This window comes from Macaca nemestrina, chromosome 12 (assembly GCF_043159975.1).
Source record: "Macaca nemestrina isolate mMacNem1 chromosome 12, mMacNem.hap1, whole genome shotgun sequence".
Taxonomy (NCBI): Eukaryota; Metazoa; Chordata; class Mammalia; order Primates; family Cercopithecidae; genus Macaca; species Macaca nemestrina.
Genome location: NC_092136.1, coordinates 72,565,913 through 72,579,665, shown reverse-complemented (window position 1 = coordinate 72,579,665; position 13,753 = coordinate 72,565,913). Strand labels below are relative to the sequence as shown.

The following is a 13,753-nucleotide window of genomic DNA, read 5'->3' as shown; positions in this document are numbered from 1 at the left end:
AACTAAAATGTTTATTTCTCTCAGAAGCCTTTCCCAACTATTCTAAACATGTTCTTCATTTCCTCCTCAGCATTCTGATAACACTTTCAGCATTCTCTGAATATATCTTACATATATTACACCTGTAGATTAATTTAAATAACTATATTATTTCCCCATTAGATTGTAAGTGCCTCTGTAAAGAACCTAACACCCTGCTTGCCACAGAGTATTTGCCAGATGCTATGATGATGATGATGATGAAATCTGGATGCAGTCACTTTAGGCCTTCACTGACCACAATCACCATAGTCTTGTTATGTCAGTTCAATTATCTTTTTTTAATTGGGGAAAAACTATCAGCAGAAGAATGAACAAGGCAAGAAGAATAATTGAATTGTTTTAAGGGAAGGGGATTTGTAAATTGAAGTCTGATCACTAGTGAGCAATCAGGATGAGGGAAGATTGAAGGAACTGGGTCTGTTGGATTTGGACACAAGAAAATTCAGGAGGAATCATGGATGTCTTCATATCTCTAGCAGGCTGTCCTGGAGGAGAGGAAACAGACATGTTCTGTGAGGGGAAAACTAGGACCAGGAACTAGAGTGCAGTGGTGTGATCTCAACTCACTGCAACCTCTGCCTCCTGGGTTCAAGCAATTCTCCTGCCTCAGCCTCTGCACTCCAGTGGCTGAAAAAGTGTTCAGGGTGAGATACCTAATAAGTCAGATTTTTAGCTCAGAGTGAAGAATTTTCTAATTTCAGAGCTCTCCAGTCTGTGCTTTGACTCACTGAAGAGGTTCTGAGTGTACCATCATTAGAAGAGTATGCTACGGGAGGCTGAGGCAGAAGAATTGCTTGAACTGAGGAGGCAGAGGTTGCAGTGAGTTGAGATCACACCACTATACTCTAGATTGGGCGACATAGCGAGACTATCTCAAAAAAAATAAATAAATAAAAGAGTGGCCTGGCATGGTGGCTCACACCTGTAATCCCAGCACTTTGGGAGGCTGAAGTGGGTGGATCACGAGGTCAAGAGTTTGAGACCAGCTTGGCCAACATGATGAAACCCCATCTCTACTAAGAATACAAAAACTAGCCAGGTGTGGTGGCATGTGCCTGTAATCCCAGCTGCTTGGGAGGCAGAGGCAGGAGAATCGCTTTAATCCAGGAGGCGGAGGTTGCAGTGAGCCGAGATTGCACCACTGCACTCCAGCCTGGCGACAGAGCAAGACTCCATCTCGGGAAAAAAAAGAAGAGTATGCTGGCAGAGGCTATGCTGCCAGTCATGTGTGCCACTGTAAAGGGTATTCCTGTGCTGAGTGACAAATTGGCCTCAATCACCTCTAATACCTCTTCCAACTCTATAATTCAGTGCCTGTGATACTTTTCAATAACATGACCATGACCTTTCCACTGAGTGGAAACAGTAGTTGTTGTTTTATTTTTTTTTAAACGCAGCCATCTTTGACCAAATTGACTCTCTAGAGTAATTTCCTATTTTCCTTGGTTTTGAAGATGAAGTAAAAGAATCTTGGCAAAGTAAATGGAAGCCAAATCCAGAGATTTTCTCTGAGTAGACTTATTTTGAGGAGAGGCAGGTGGGTTGGTAGGAATGGATATTGTCTCACTCAGCAGGTCTGGGTTCTGTCTCCACTCTCTACTTATTAGCTCTGTAAGAGAAGTCTTAATATCCTCGTCTCTAAAATGGAACTAGTAATATATTTTGTATCAGATAAAGAAGTGCCTAGCACAGTGGCCAGAACATAATACAGATTCAAAATTACATCCTTCCTCTTGCGCTCTTCTTTATTATCTTGAGAGAATAAAGATTTTTTTGGTCTTGTTTTGGTTTTGATCACCCTAGGGGGTCATATGCGGGGCAGTTTTCTTTTTAATTGTGAGCTTCAAACCGAAAATGTCTTCATTGCCTAAGTATTCTCCTACTCACAAAGAAGTAAGCCTTTTTGTCTTTTTGAGCCAGGGAGTTTGTCTCCCTCTAGCCTTTTGATGCTCTGCTATTTTTAGCTCCTAAAGGTAAAGTATTTTCAGAAATAGTCCCCTGATTTCTGTTGAAAGTAATTTCTAATTTCCATATTAATAAAAAAAATAGCTTTATATTTCTTTAGTCCTAATCCTAGTACCAACAAGAAAAGAGGATTAGATTGTATTGACATCTGTAAAGCAATTAAAATGTACACATCAAAATCCCAGAATACCTGATCACTATTGCAGCCTTTAGGATACAAAGGAGAAAGGCTAACTTGTGTCCATTTATTCTCTTCACTCTTGACCTTCAAAAAATACCAATACAAAAGGGGCAGGTTTATTTCTAAGGACAAAGTGATAATTATTTGGTAGGTGTGGAAAAGGTATTGCTTTTGGGATTCCCTTCCCAATTTGACCACTGACTACCTGAATAATCTTTTTGTTGTTGTTGTTGTTGTTGTTGTTGAGACAAGAGTCTCACTTAGTCGCCCAGGCTGGAGTGCAGTGGGCGTGCATCTCGGCTCACTGCAAGCTCCGCCTCCTGGGTTCACGCCATTCTCCTGCCTCAGCCTCCCAAGTAGCTGGGACTAGCAGGCGCCCGCCGCCACGCCCGGCGAATTTTTTGCATTTTTAGTAGAGACGGGGTTTCACTATGTTAGCCAGGATGGTCTCTATCTCCTGACCTCGTGATCCGCCCATCTCGGCCTCCCAAAGTGCTGGGATTACAGGCGTGAGCCACCGCGCCCAGCCGACTTGCTGAATAATCTTAACCAGAAAGTTACTTCACCTCTCAACCTCTATTTGATTAGCTATAAAATGGGAGGAATCACATTAGGATTGACCTGAGGCTCAAATGAAAAGCAAGTGTGAAAATATCTTTTGTATGAGCAATGAGTGAAATATACATGGTATGTCTCAATGACAGTCATGTGTCAGAAGACTGTAGAGATCCTGAGCTCAAGCGATCCTCCCACTTCAGCCTCCCAGAGTGCTGAGATTACAGGTGTGAGCCACCATGCCTGATCAGACTTAATGTATTAACAGTTATAAAACTCCTGGACTCAGGCAACGCTTGAGACCCTGTAATTAATAAATAAATAAAGAAGTAAGTAAGGTAAGAAGATAAGGAAGGAAGGTAAGAAAAGAAGTAAGAAAGGAAGGAAAGAGAGGGAGGGAGGACCAAATAAAGCTCCCCGTAATGCTGCCATTATATAATATCTGCCAAGTTCAAGTGAATTAAAAATAATTCCACTTGGAAACATTGAAGGAACATCCTATAATTGCCCCTAAAGTGAAAGGTATCTGAAATGACAAAACAGGAGTGTGATTACCTGTGGCTGCACAATTTCTCACATGAAGCTGAATACAGATTTTGGCTATGAGACTGGATCACTTGGCTTCCCGGATTAGACCCCTGACTTTCTTCCTGAGAGGTAGCACGCCTCCAGATTGCTAATTAATTGACAAGTTAGCTACCTCAGTTCTAAAATCAGAAAATGATTGGGGGGTAAAGAGGTGAATTTTCTTTGGAATTGGAAAGGATTCAGGGAAAGGCATATTAACAAAGATACATTATTAAAGCTCCAATATTTACAAATCCCAAAGAAGCTTTTAGGGATTTAGGGGTTTAATCTTTGACTTTTAAAACCAGCTTTTCATTGTCAGACAAAATACCAGTGAGCATCTAACAACTGCAGGAAGCAGTGAGACAGGCACTTATACATTGGTTAGAACAAGTACAAATTGATGGTCTTTCTAGAAAACAGTATGGCAAAGTATGTGAAGGCTCTTAGCGTGTCACGTCTCTTCACCTCCGCTATTTCTCTTGTCTGAGTCCCAACATCTATTGCTAGGAGCTTGCAGTAGGCTCTCAGCTGATTGCTATGCTTCTCTACCCCATTATAGTCTGTTTTCAACACATCAATCAGAGTGACCCTTTTCAAACATAAGTCAAAGCATGTTATTCTTCTGCTGAAAACCATGAGGTCTTTTCATTTCACTCAGAATAGAAGTCTAAGTCCTCATAGTGGCCTGTAAAGTCCTACATGAACTGGCCAGCCCTTTACCTCTCTGACTTCCTCTACTACTACTGCCCCGTCATTTGTTCCATTCCAGCCACACTGGCCTTTTTGCTATTCCTCCAACATTGTCCCATATGCTGTCCACTTTAGGGCCTTTGCACTGACTGTTTTGTCTGAAACACTCTTCCTTCAGCTATCTGCTTAACACTATCATTTCCTTCAAGCGTTTGCAAAAATAATACCTTCTCAATGTGTCTTACTCTGATTATTCTGTTTAATATTGCAGTGCCCTTACCCTCGACACTTTGGCACTTCTGATTCCCTTTACTTTGCCCATTTTCTCTTTTCCATAGCACTGAAGACTTTATGTTTAATATTTATCCAAGGGTGCCTTCTCCCACCCTCTTAGAATATAAACTCCACAAGGAAAGGGATCTTTGTTTTGTTCACTGACAAAAGCCCCTAAACCAGTGTCTGGCACCAAGTAGATACTCAAATTGTTGGATGGATGAACTTTAAAGATAGGCCTACCCAGCCGGGCGCGATAGCTCACACCTGTAATCCTAGCACTTCAGGAGGCCAAGGCAGGTGGATCATGAGATCGAGAGATCAAGACCATCCTGGCCAACATGGTGAAACCCCATCTCTACTAAAAATACAAAAATTAGCCGGGCATGGTGGCACACACCTGTAGTCCCAACTACTCGGGAAGCTGAGGCAGGAGAATCCCTTGAACCCAAGAGGCAGGGGTTGCAGTGAGCTGATACAGCGCCACTGCACTCCAGCCTGGCGACAGAGTGAAACTCCATCTCAAAAAAAAAAAAAGGCCTATCCTTTAACCTAGAGATTTGACTTCTAGAATTCATTCCTAAAGAAATAATCAGTCAGAGATTTACTTAGGTTATTTTAGTTTGTTAGCTATTACAAAAGTGAAATTTTCTTTTTTTTTTTTTTGAGACAGGGTCTCGCTCTGTCATCCAGGCTGGAGTGCAGTGGCGCGATCTCGGCTCACTGCAACCTCCGCCTCCCAGGTTCAAGCAACTCTCCTGTCTCAGCCTCCCAAGTAGCTGGAATTACAGGCGCCACCACGCCTGCCTAATTTTTGTATTTTTAGTAGAGATGGGGTTTCACCACGTTGACCAGGCTGGTCTCGAACTCCTGACCTCAAGTGATCCGCCCGCCTAGGTCTCCCAAAGGGCTGGGATTACAGGCGTGAGCCACTGCGCCTGGCCCAAAAGTGAAATTTTCAAACAACTAAAACAGGTAATGGTTAAATGATATATCTACATATGGAATATCATAAAGATATTAAAATAAGCCTTTCGAAGAATATGTGATTACATGAGTAATTGTTTATAATGTTAAAGTGAAAAAGAATATATAATGGTGTATACCCCTACCTCATATCATATATAAAAATTAACTCAAATGGATCGGTGATCTCAATATAAACCAAAACTATAAAGCCGTTAGAAGAAAACATAAGGGTCAATCTTCATGACCTTGGATTTGGCAGTGGATTCTTAGATAGGACACCAAAAGCATAATCAACAAAAGAAAAAAATAGGTAAATTGGACTTAAATCAAAATTGAATTTTTTTTTGCATCAAAGGCAATATCAAGAAAGTAAAAGGACAACCCACAGAATGGGAGAAAATATTTGTAAGTAATACATCTGATAATGGTTTAATATTCAGCATGTATAGAGAACTTCTGCAGTATAACAGCAAAAAGACAAACCACCCAGTGAACAAATGGGAAAATGCCCTGTAATCCCAGCACTTTAGGAAGCCAAGGCAGGAAAATCACTTGAGGCCAGGAGTTTGAGACCAGCATGAACAATATAATGAGACCCAGTCTCTAAAAAACACAAAAACAAAACAAAGCAAAAAAAAAAAAAAAAAAGACAGGGCATGTTGGCACGCACCTGTAGGCCCAGCAGGAGGCTGAAGCAGGAAGATTGATTGAGCCCAGGAGTTTGAAGCTACAGTGAGCTATGATCCTGCCATTATACTCCATCCTGGGTAATAGAACAAGACCCTGTCTCTAAAAAATAAACAAATAATTGTATTTTTTAAATGTATTATTATTATTATTATTTATTTTTTTTTGAGATGGAGTCTCACTCTGTCACCAGGCTGGAGTGCAGTGGTGCCATCTCGGCTCACTGCAGCCCACCCTCTTTAGTAGCTGGGACTACAGGCGTGTGCCACCACACCCAGCTAATTTTTGTTATTTTTTTAGTAGAGACAGGGTTTCCACCTTGTTTGTCAGGCTGGTCTCAATCTCTTGACGACGTGATCTGCCCGCCTCGGCCTCCCAAAGTGCTGGGATTACAGGCGTGAGCCACCACGCCCAGCCAAATAATTGTATTTTTAAATGGGAAAATGATTTGGATAGACATTTCTCCAGAGAGGATATAAAGATAGCCAATAAGTACACGAAAATATGCTCAACATCATTAGTCGTTAGGGAAATGCAAATCAAAACCACACGGAGATCCCACTTCACACTTTAACTTTAGAATGGCTATCATAATAATAATAGAAAAGAACAAGGGTTGTTGAGGATGTAGAGAAATTTGAACTCTCATGCATTGCTGGTGGAAATGTAAAATAGTACAGACATTGTGAAAAACAGTTTGGTGATTCCTTAAAAAGCTAAACATAAAATTACTGTATGACCCAACAATTATACTACTTGGTATGTATCCCAAAGATTTGAAAACAGGTACTCAGACAGATGCTTACATGTCATTGTTTATTGTACCATTATTCACAATAGCCAAAAGGTGGAAACAACCTAGGCGTCCCTCAACAGATGAATGCATAAAGAAAATCTGGCATATACACATAGTGGAATATTATGCAGCCATAAAGAAGAAGAAAGTTATGGTACATGCTACAACATGAATGAACTTTAAGCACATTATGCTAAGTGAAAGAAACCAGACACAAAAGGACAAATAGTGTATGATTCCACTTACATAAAATAGGCAAATTCAGAGAGACAGAAAGTAGATTAGAGGTTACCAGGCTGAGTATTGGGGGATGTATTGTTAATGGTTACAGAGTTTCTGTTTGGGATGATGAAAATGTCTTGGAAACAAATAGTGATGATAGTTGCATAACATTGTAAATGTCATTAATGTCACTGAATTATATATTTAAAAATGGTTAAAATTGTAAATTTTATATTACACGTATTTTACCATGATAAAAAAATTTCAGGCCGGGCGCGGTGGCTCACGCCTGTAATCCCAGCACTTTGGGAGGCCGAGGCGGGCGGATCACAAGGTCAGGAGATCGAGACCACGGTGAAACCCCGTCTCTACTAAAAATACAAAAAATTAGCCGGGCGCGGTTGTGGGCGCCTGTAGTCCCAGCTACTCGGGAGGCTGAGGCAGGAGAATGGCGTGAACCCGGGAGGCGGAGCTTGCAGTGAGCCGAGATCGCGCCACTGCACTCCAGCCTGGGCGACAGAGCGAGACTCCGTCTCAAAAAAAAAAAAAATTTCAAAAAAATCTCCCAAACCGAATATAGTATACTGTGGTGAGCTGGAGCTGGTCTGTGTAAGCTCTTGAGAGCTGATTGTGGGCACCTCTTCCAAGCTACTCATTCAGTGATGTTGGTAGCATCAAATTGGTCATGGTGGAAGCATTTATGCCATGGCAGTTGGCAAATGCTGCAAAGCAGCTCCCATTTCCAACCCCTTCGAGCCTGTTGTTAAATATTTACCAGCACACCACTGAATATATGTGTATAAAAATGTGTAGAAAGCCATCTGGAAAGATAGATGTCAAACTGTTAATGATGTTACCTCTGGGGAGGAGAGTAGTATTGTGGCAGGAATGTGAAAGTAAACTTGAACATAAAAACTATAAACTTCTATGTTACTTCCATTGTTTGTTGTTTTTTTTTGGGGGGGGGGGCGGGGGAGATGGAGTCTTGCTCTGTCGCCTAGGCTAGAGTGCAGTGGTGTGATCTCGGCTCACTGCAGCCTCCGCCTCCCGAGTTCAACTGACTTTCCTGCCTCGGTCCCCATAGCAGCTGGGACCGTAGGCGCCCACCACCACGCCTGGCTAATTTTTGTATTTTTAGTAGAGACGGGGTTTCACCATCTTGGCCAGGCTGGTCTCGAACTCCTGACCTCGTGATCCACCTGCCTCAGCGTCCCAAAGTGCTGGGATTACAGGCGTGAGCCACTGTGCCTGGCCACTTCCTTTTTTTTTTTTTTTTTTTTTTTTTTTTTAATGGTGAGCATATAGACATATTTCTTGTATCGCTTTTAAAAAATAGACCAAAAAGTCTGCATATATTGGGATTTTGGTATTGGTAACTTTTCTCTTGAGAGGCTGAAAACTGGTCACATATGCTATCTGAAATAGCCCATGGAGAGACTGAAGACCAAGCCTAGGACTTGGATTCTGTTTCCTCAAAAATCTGCTTTGTTTGTTTGTTTGTTTGTTTTTTGCCTAACTAAATAAGCGTTTTCTTATCTCTCTGTAGGTTACCCCACAGCCTATCCAGCAGCTGCCCCTGCCTACAATCCCAGCCTGTACCCCACCAATAGTCCCAGTTATGCTCCAGGTAAAGAGAAAATGGGGACCTAGCAGTGGCAAATGGGGTAGGAAGGGGGATTCTATTTGGAAAAACAAAACCACTTGCTGGCCTTTTCCTGTTCTTAATTGCTCCGGTCCCAGCCTGTCCAGGCTTGATTTTCCTGGGAGTCCCCTCTGGGAACTGGGACAATCAGCCTCAGGGTGGGGGTGGGAATAGAATCTCTTCCACTCTGTCTGGGACTTAAGGTTGACTCATCTCTCCCACGCTGGAATATCTGAGACCTGCATCCTCCTCATGGAACCTTTTCTGCTCTCCCAAGCAATGTCCAAATTCATTCTCTGCTGAGTTTTCCCTGAGGCTGCCACTGGGACACACATACACCTTGGGACACACACACACACACCTACACACCTTGGGGCACACACACATGCTCTTGCCACCAGAGAGTAAAGAGCTGTTTTTCAAGCTGAGATAAGCTACTTGTTTTTCAAAAGTAATAAAGGCCCAACACTTGGATTGAGGTTGAAATGGGTTTGAAAATGTTGAAAAGGTTTTTTCTATTTTGGGCTCGGAGCATTGCAGCAGTCTTAGTTCTGATCTTAACCCTCATGCTCAGTTGGTGCTCTAATACTCAAGAGCAGGAGAAAGAGTATGGGCTCTGTGGTTAGAAAGTCCTGGGTTTGAATCCTGATTACCCAACTCACTAGTTCTAAGGCCTTGGGCAAGTCACCTCACCACTCTTAAGATTCAGATGTGACTGCCTGCCTCAGGGTTGTGGATGGTTTTATGTAAGTTCCATTTACTCAACAAGTATTTGTTGAATGTCTTCCATACTGGGATAGAAAAATTAAAAGATGCCATCTTTGCCTGCCTGAAGTAGCTCCCATTTGGGAATCTGGCATATAAACTCATTGCAGTACTAATCTGCTAAGTATTATAAAAAGGAATACATATAAGGGAAGGAGGAGGGAACAACAGTCTGCCTGGGGGTGAAAGTGTAGGGCAGGCTTCAGAGAATGGAGAACAATAGAGATTTGAAGGAGAAGTAGAAGCTGTTCTTTAAGCACACAAGGAATAATGGGCATTCCAGGCAGAGTAGAACATGGGCAGAGGCTTAGAGACGTGAGAACATGACACTGTGAGGAACGTAGAAGTAGGGGAGTGGTTAAACTGTGAGCAGCTAGATGAATCTGAACTATAGATATACAAGGGCCGGATTTGGAGAGGCCTTGAATCTCCTGATAATACGCACCCCCCCGCCCACCAACCCATGCCATTTTCTTGTTTAGCACTTATCATTATAGAATTAGAAAGCTTCAAAAGACCTTAGAGATCCTCCAGTTCAACCTCTTCTCTTGACAAAGGAGAAACAAAAAGCAGTGTTTTGTCCCAAGTTACCCAGTGAGTCAGCATTCGCATAAGGACTAGAATCTTTGGCAGATCTCCTGACTCTCGTCCTATGCTTTTCTCTGCCAATCTAGTGTTTATTCTACTGTCATTCTCTTTCTTGGGGCTTACTTAAAGGAGGAAAGAATACAGGTTGTCTGAAGACCTAGATTTGAGTCCTCACTCTGTCATTTCCTAGATTCGCAACCTTAAAGTCACCTGACCTATTTGAACCTCATTTCCCCCATCTCTAAGTAGGAATCATATCATAATTATACACACATACCATGAAGTTATCAGACAGCCCCTCTTTTTGGGACAAACAAGAACTATTTTATGTAAATAGGTAATGGTATCCCCTAAGGTGCTTACATAGATGTGTCATTTCACAGACATTTTGACTCACCCTGTTATGCCCAAGGCACTTTGGAAGACCTTGTAGAGGATTCAAACTTGAGGAAGCTGTAATCACTGCCTTTGGAAGGCTTTTGAAGGGAGCAGTGACACATGGGCTAAAGTTCTATAATGGTATCTCAGCATTGGTTTTATATTTACCTTTAGTCAATATGACATATAATATTTTCCCCAAGATCTATGATAGAAGACAGAAATAATAAAAGCTACAGAAATTCTCTCTGATAATCAAATTTGGTAAGTCCTATCTTAAGTACAATGGCTTCGAGGATCATGTATATCATATATAAATAAATGATTTAAATTTAAGTGCTATGAGATCTGTGAACTGACTTTGTAAACTGTCTAGACTAAAACAAAATGAGTTGTTGCAGAAGGTCAAGTAAGATCAAGAATGAAGAAGATTCATTGTCTTTCTAGTCAGGAGGCCATCAGTGACATTGGAAGCATTGTCAGTGAGGTGGTGAGGCTAGAAACCAGAGTGCAGTGAATCAGGAGTCAAGAAGTAGATTTAGCATATATAGCCTATTCTTACTAGAAGCTTAGCTACCAGGAAAGGAAAAACAAAAGGACACTGACTAGAAGTGAATGTAGGGTTGAAGGAAGGTTTTCTCGGATATGAGTGTGGGGTACTGATAGGAAGGTGCAAGTGGAGAGGACAAGTCAGAGACACAGGAGAGGTGGTGCCAGTCAGAGCCAGGCCTCCACAGAGGCTGCTGTAGGGGTGGGAAATCTGGAGCTCAGTTCTCTTCTTTGGTTTGGGAAGTTGAGTAGCGGGTGGAGACAGGGTGCCACACGCAGGAAGGCAACTAAAGGAAAGACTAAAGGAAACGTGACAGGTAGATATGCTTAGAATAAATTGCCCAGTGGAAAGTGGAGAGTTCTCATCTAATGACCTTGATTTGCTTAGACAGAGGGGAGTAGGGATCAAGGGAGGGTTCTTAACCAGGGAGGTCAGGATGTGAGAGCCTCACAGGAAGGAGTAGGACTGGAAACTACCAAAAGATAACAGAGTAGGGTCACACTGGGGGCCTATCTGAGTGGTGGAGGCTGCGAATTTGTCCAGGCTCTCATGCCCAGCACTGGGCTATTTTCTCATAATGTTCAGCACTTCTAATGATAGATTGTGGGATTGTTTTAGAATCAGTTTGCCAATAAGTGGAAAGACATAGAATAAATAGCTACTGTTTGTTGAATGTTTTCTATATGTCAGGAACTATTTGAAGTTCTTTATCTATATTAGCTTGTTGCATATTGCAATAAACTTTTGAGGTTGGTACCCTTATTATCCCCATTTTCCAAATGGGAAAACTAAAGCTTAGAGAATTTACATAACTAGCCCAAAGATCCAAGCCCCGCCCGCACCTTGCCATTGTGCCACATGAGCTCTTAACTGCTACACTATAGTTGTGTCAGTGGGCCAGAGAGAAATTAAGGCATTAGACTGGCTAAAGAGGGAAAGGAGTGCAGATAGGAGGAGGCTGAAACTGTAGGGGAAAAAAGAGAGATTGAGATTGAGTGCATCCTGGCATGTGTATTCAGCTTTAATTTTAAAACAAGCAAAAAGTAAGCCCTCATCTAACTTGATTTTCCCCAATTTTGTTTTTAAAAGTCAACATATTTCTACTAAAGTCACCCAGACTGTTTTCTCAAAAACGCACAAAATCCACAAGAGAGGGTAATGCTAGAATACTGTATTTAAAGACCCCAAACTCGGAGTTGAAAGACCTAGGTTGTAGCACTAGCTTTGCTTCTGATTTTGGTGTGACTTTGGGAAGATCCCTTTCCCTTTGAGTTACTTACACACACGCGCGCGCGCACACACACACACACACACACACACACACACACACACAGCATATTTTGGAATGCTGGCCTCTGGATTCACAGTGCAGGTTTCCTGACTGTGGGGGACTTCCTACCATGGAGAAGCTGGCTCAAGGTCAGAGAGGACGGTGTAGGTTACTCTCACCTTCCTGCCAGAGCCAGCCATTTGTGATGCAGAGAGGTACCTTCAGAAGGAACCAGGCTCTTAGGTTTAAATTTCTTTCAGCTGCTTTAAGGAGACCAAGAAGTTGCTTGAGAGAAAGCTATTTTTAGCAGCTCTGAGTACCCTAAGATGTCATCTGTCCAGGATGCAGGGAAACATTTCACTCTTTTCATTGGTTCTGAAAGCAATGTGGGTATTTGGAGCTTTTCCCCAAGCTCTTAATGATTTCAGGGATCTTATTTAAGAACTCTTTGGCCCCATAAGAGGTAGGAGCCAATCAAGACTTGGCTTTTAGAATCTAGGGACCTATTAATGGTAACCTGGCTTGAAAATAAATGAAGGGATAGATAAACAGATTAACTAATACAGATAAAAATAAAATAACCTCCTCATGAGAATCTGTTGACAAAAACATTTTCCCCTATTGTCTCATTTGATTTCATAGCATCCCTATAAAGTAGAAATACACTATTCCCATTTTACATGCAACAGACTTGGAGAAGAGTAGGGAAAAGGAATTTGTGCTTTCTGAACAGCTGCCCTGTTCCAAGCCCTGCACAAGTCATGTTACAAACGTTCATTTTTACCTTAGTCTTGTAAGTTAGGGCTTCCTGCCTCCAACTTTGTTCAGACAGGTTAAATAAGTTGCCCAAAGTTATACAGCTAAAAACCAGTAGATTTGGGAGGGCAAGGCAGGAGGATCCCTTGAGGCCAAAGGTCAAGACCAGCCTGGGCAACATGATAAGACCCTGTCTCTACAAAAAATTAAATTAAAAAAAATAGGCAGGCTTGGTGGCACGCACCTGTAGTTCCAGTTACTTAGCAGGCTGAGACAGAAGGATCACTTGAGCCCAGGAGCTGGAGGCTGCATTGAGCTATCATTGCACCACTGCGCTCCAGCCTGGGCAACAAAGTGAGACACCGTCTCCAAAAAAAGCAGTATAGCTGGGATTCAAACCCAACTTGTCTGACCCCACAACCTGTGCTCCTTCTGTAGCACCACAGTGACCCACAGGCTTCAGGGATGGAGTGCCTCTGCATTGGTCGTATCTCAGAGGTTTTACAGACAGCTCTTTAGAGGCCAAAGATGGTGATATTGTCTCTAAACCTTCACTTCCTCTAACACAAAGTCTCTGTCATATGTGAAATCCCTCTGCAGTTCCTGGGATAACTGAAATGTATTATAAGAGACAAGCAAAAAGCAGGAACTTGGGCTTGTTCACATCCAGGCAGCTCTGGGTCAGCTGCCTGGAAGATACTATGGCATCCAGGGGCTCTCTGCATTGAATGGACTTTCCCAGATGACAAGTCTGTCACCCTCTCTAGGGTAAAAGTGCTTCACATCTTTATTTACTGTTTTTGTGAAGCTGGGGAGAAACTGCTATTGCAAAACGTGTTTATGTAACTGCAATG

General features: G+C 42.3%; 1 protein-coding gene across 3 annotated transcripts in view; it reads left to right on the top strand.

Annotated features, from left to right (window-relative positions):
- The window catches only part of LOC105468719 (family with sequence similarity 168 member A), a 201,602-nt gene that overhangs the window by 163,717 nt on the left and 24,132 nt on the right, over positions 1-13,753 (top strand). For all 3 annotated transcript variants that reach the window (XM_011719028.3, XM_071075256.1, XM_011719027.3), the window contains one exon: positions 8,497-8,577. In XM_011719028.3, coding sequence (XP_011717330.1) covers positions 8,497-8,577 — 81 coding nt within the window. The remainder of the gene's footprint in view (positions 1-8,496; positions 8,578-13,753) is intronic.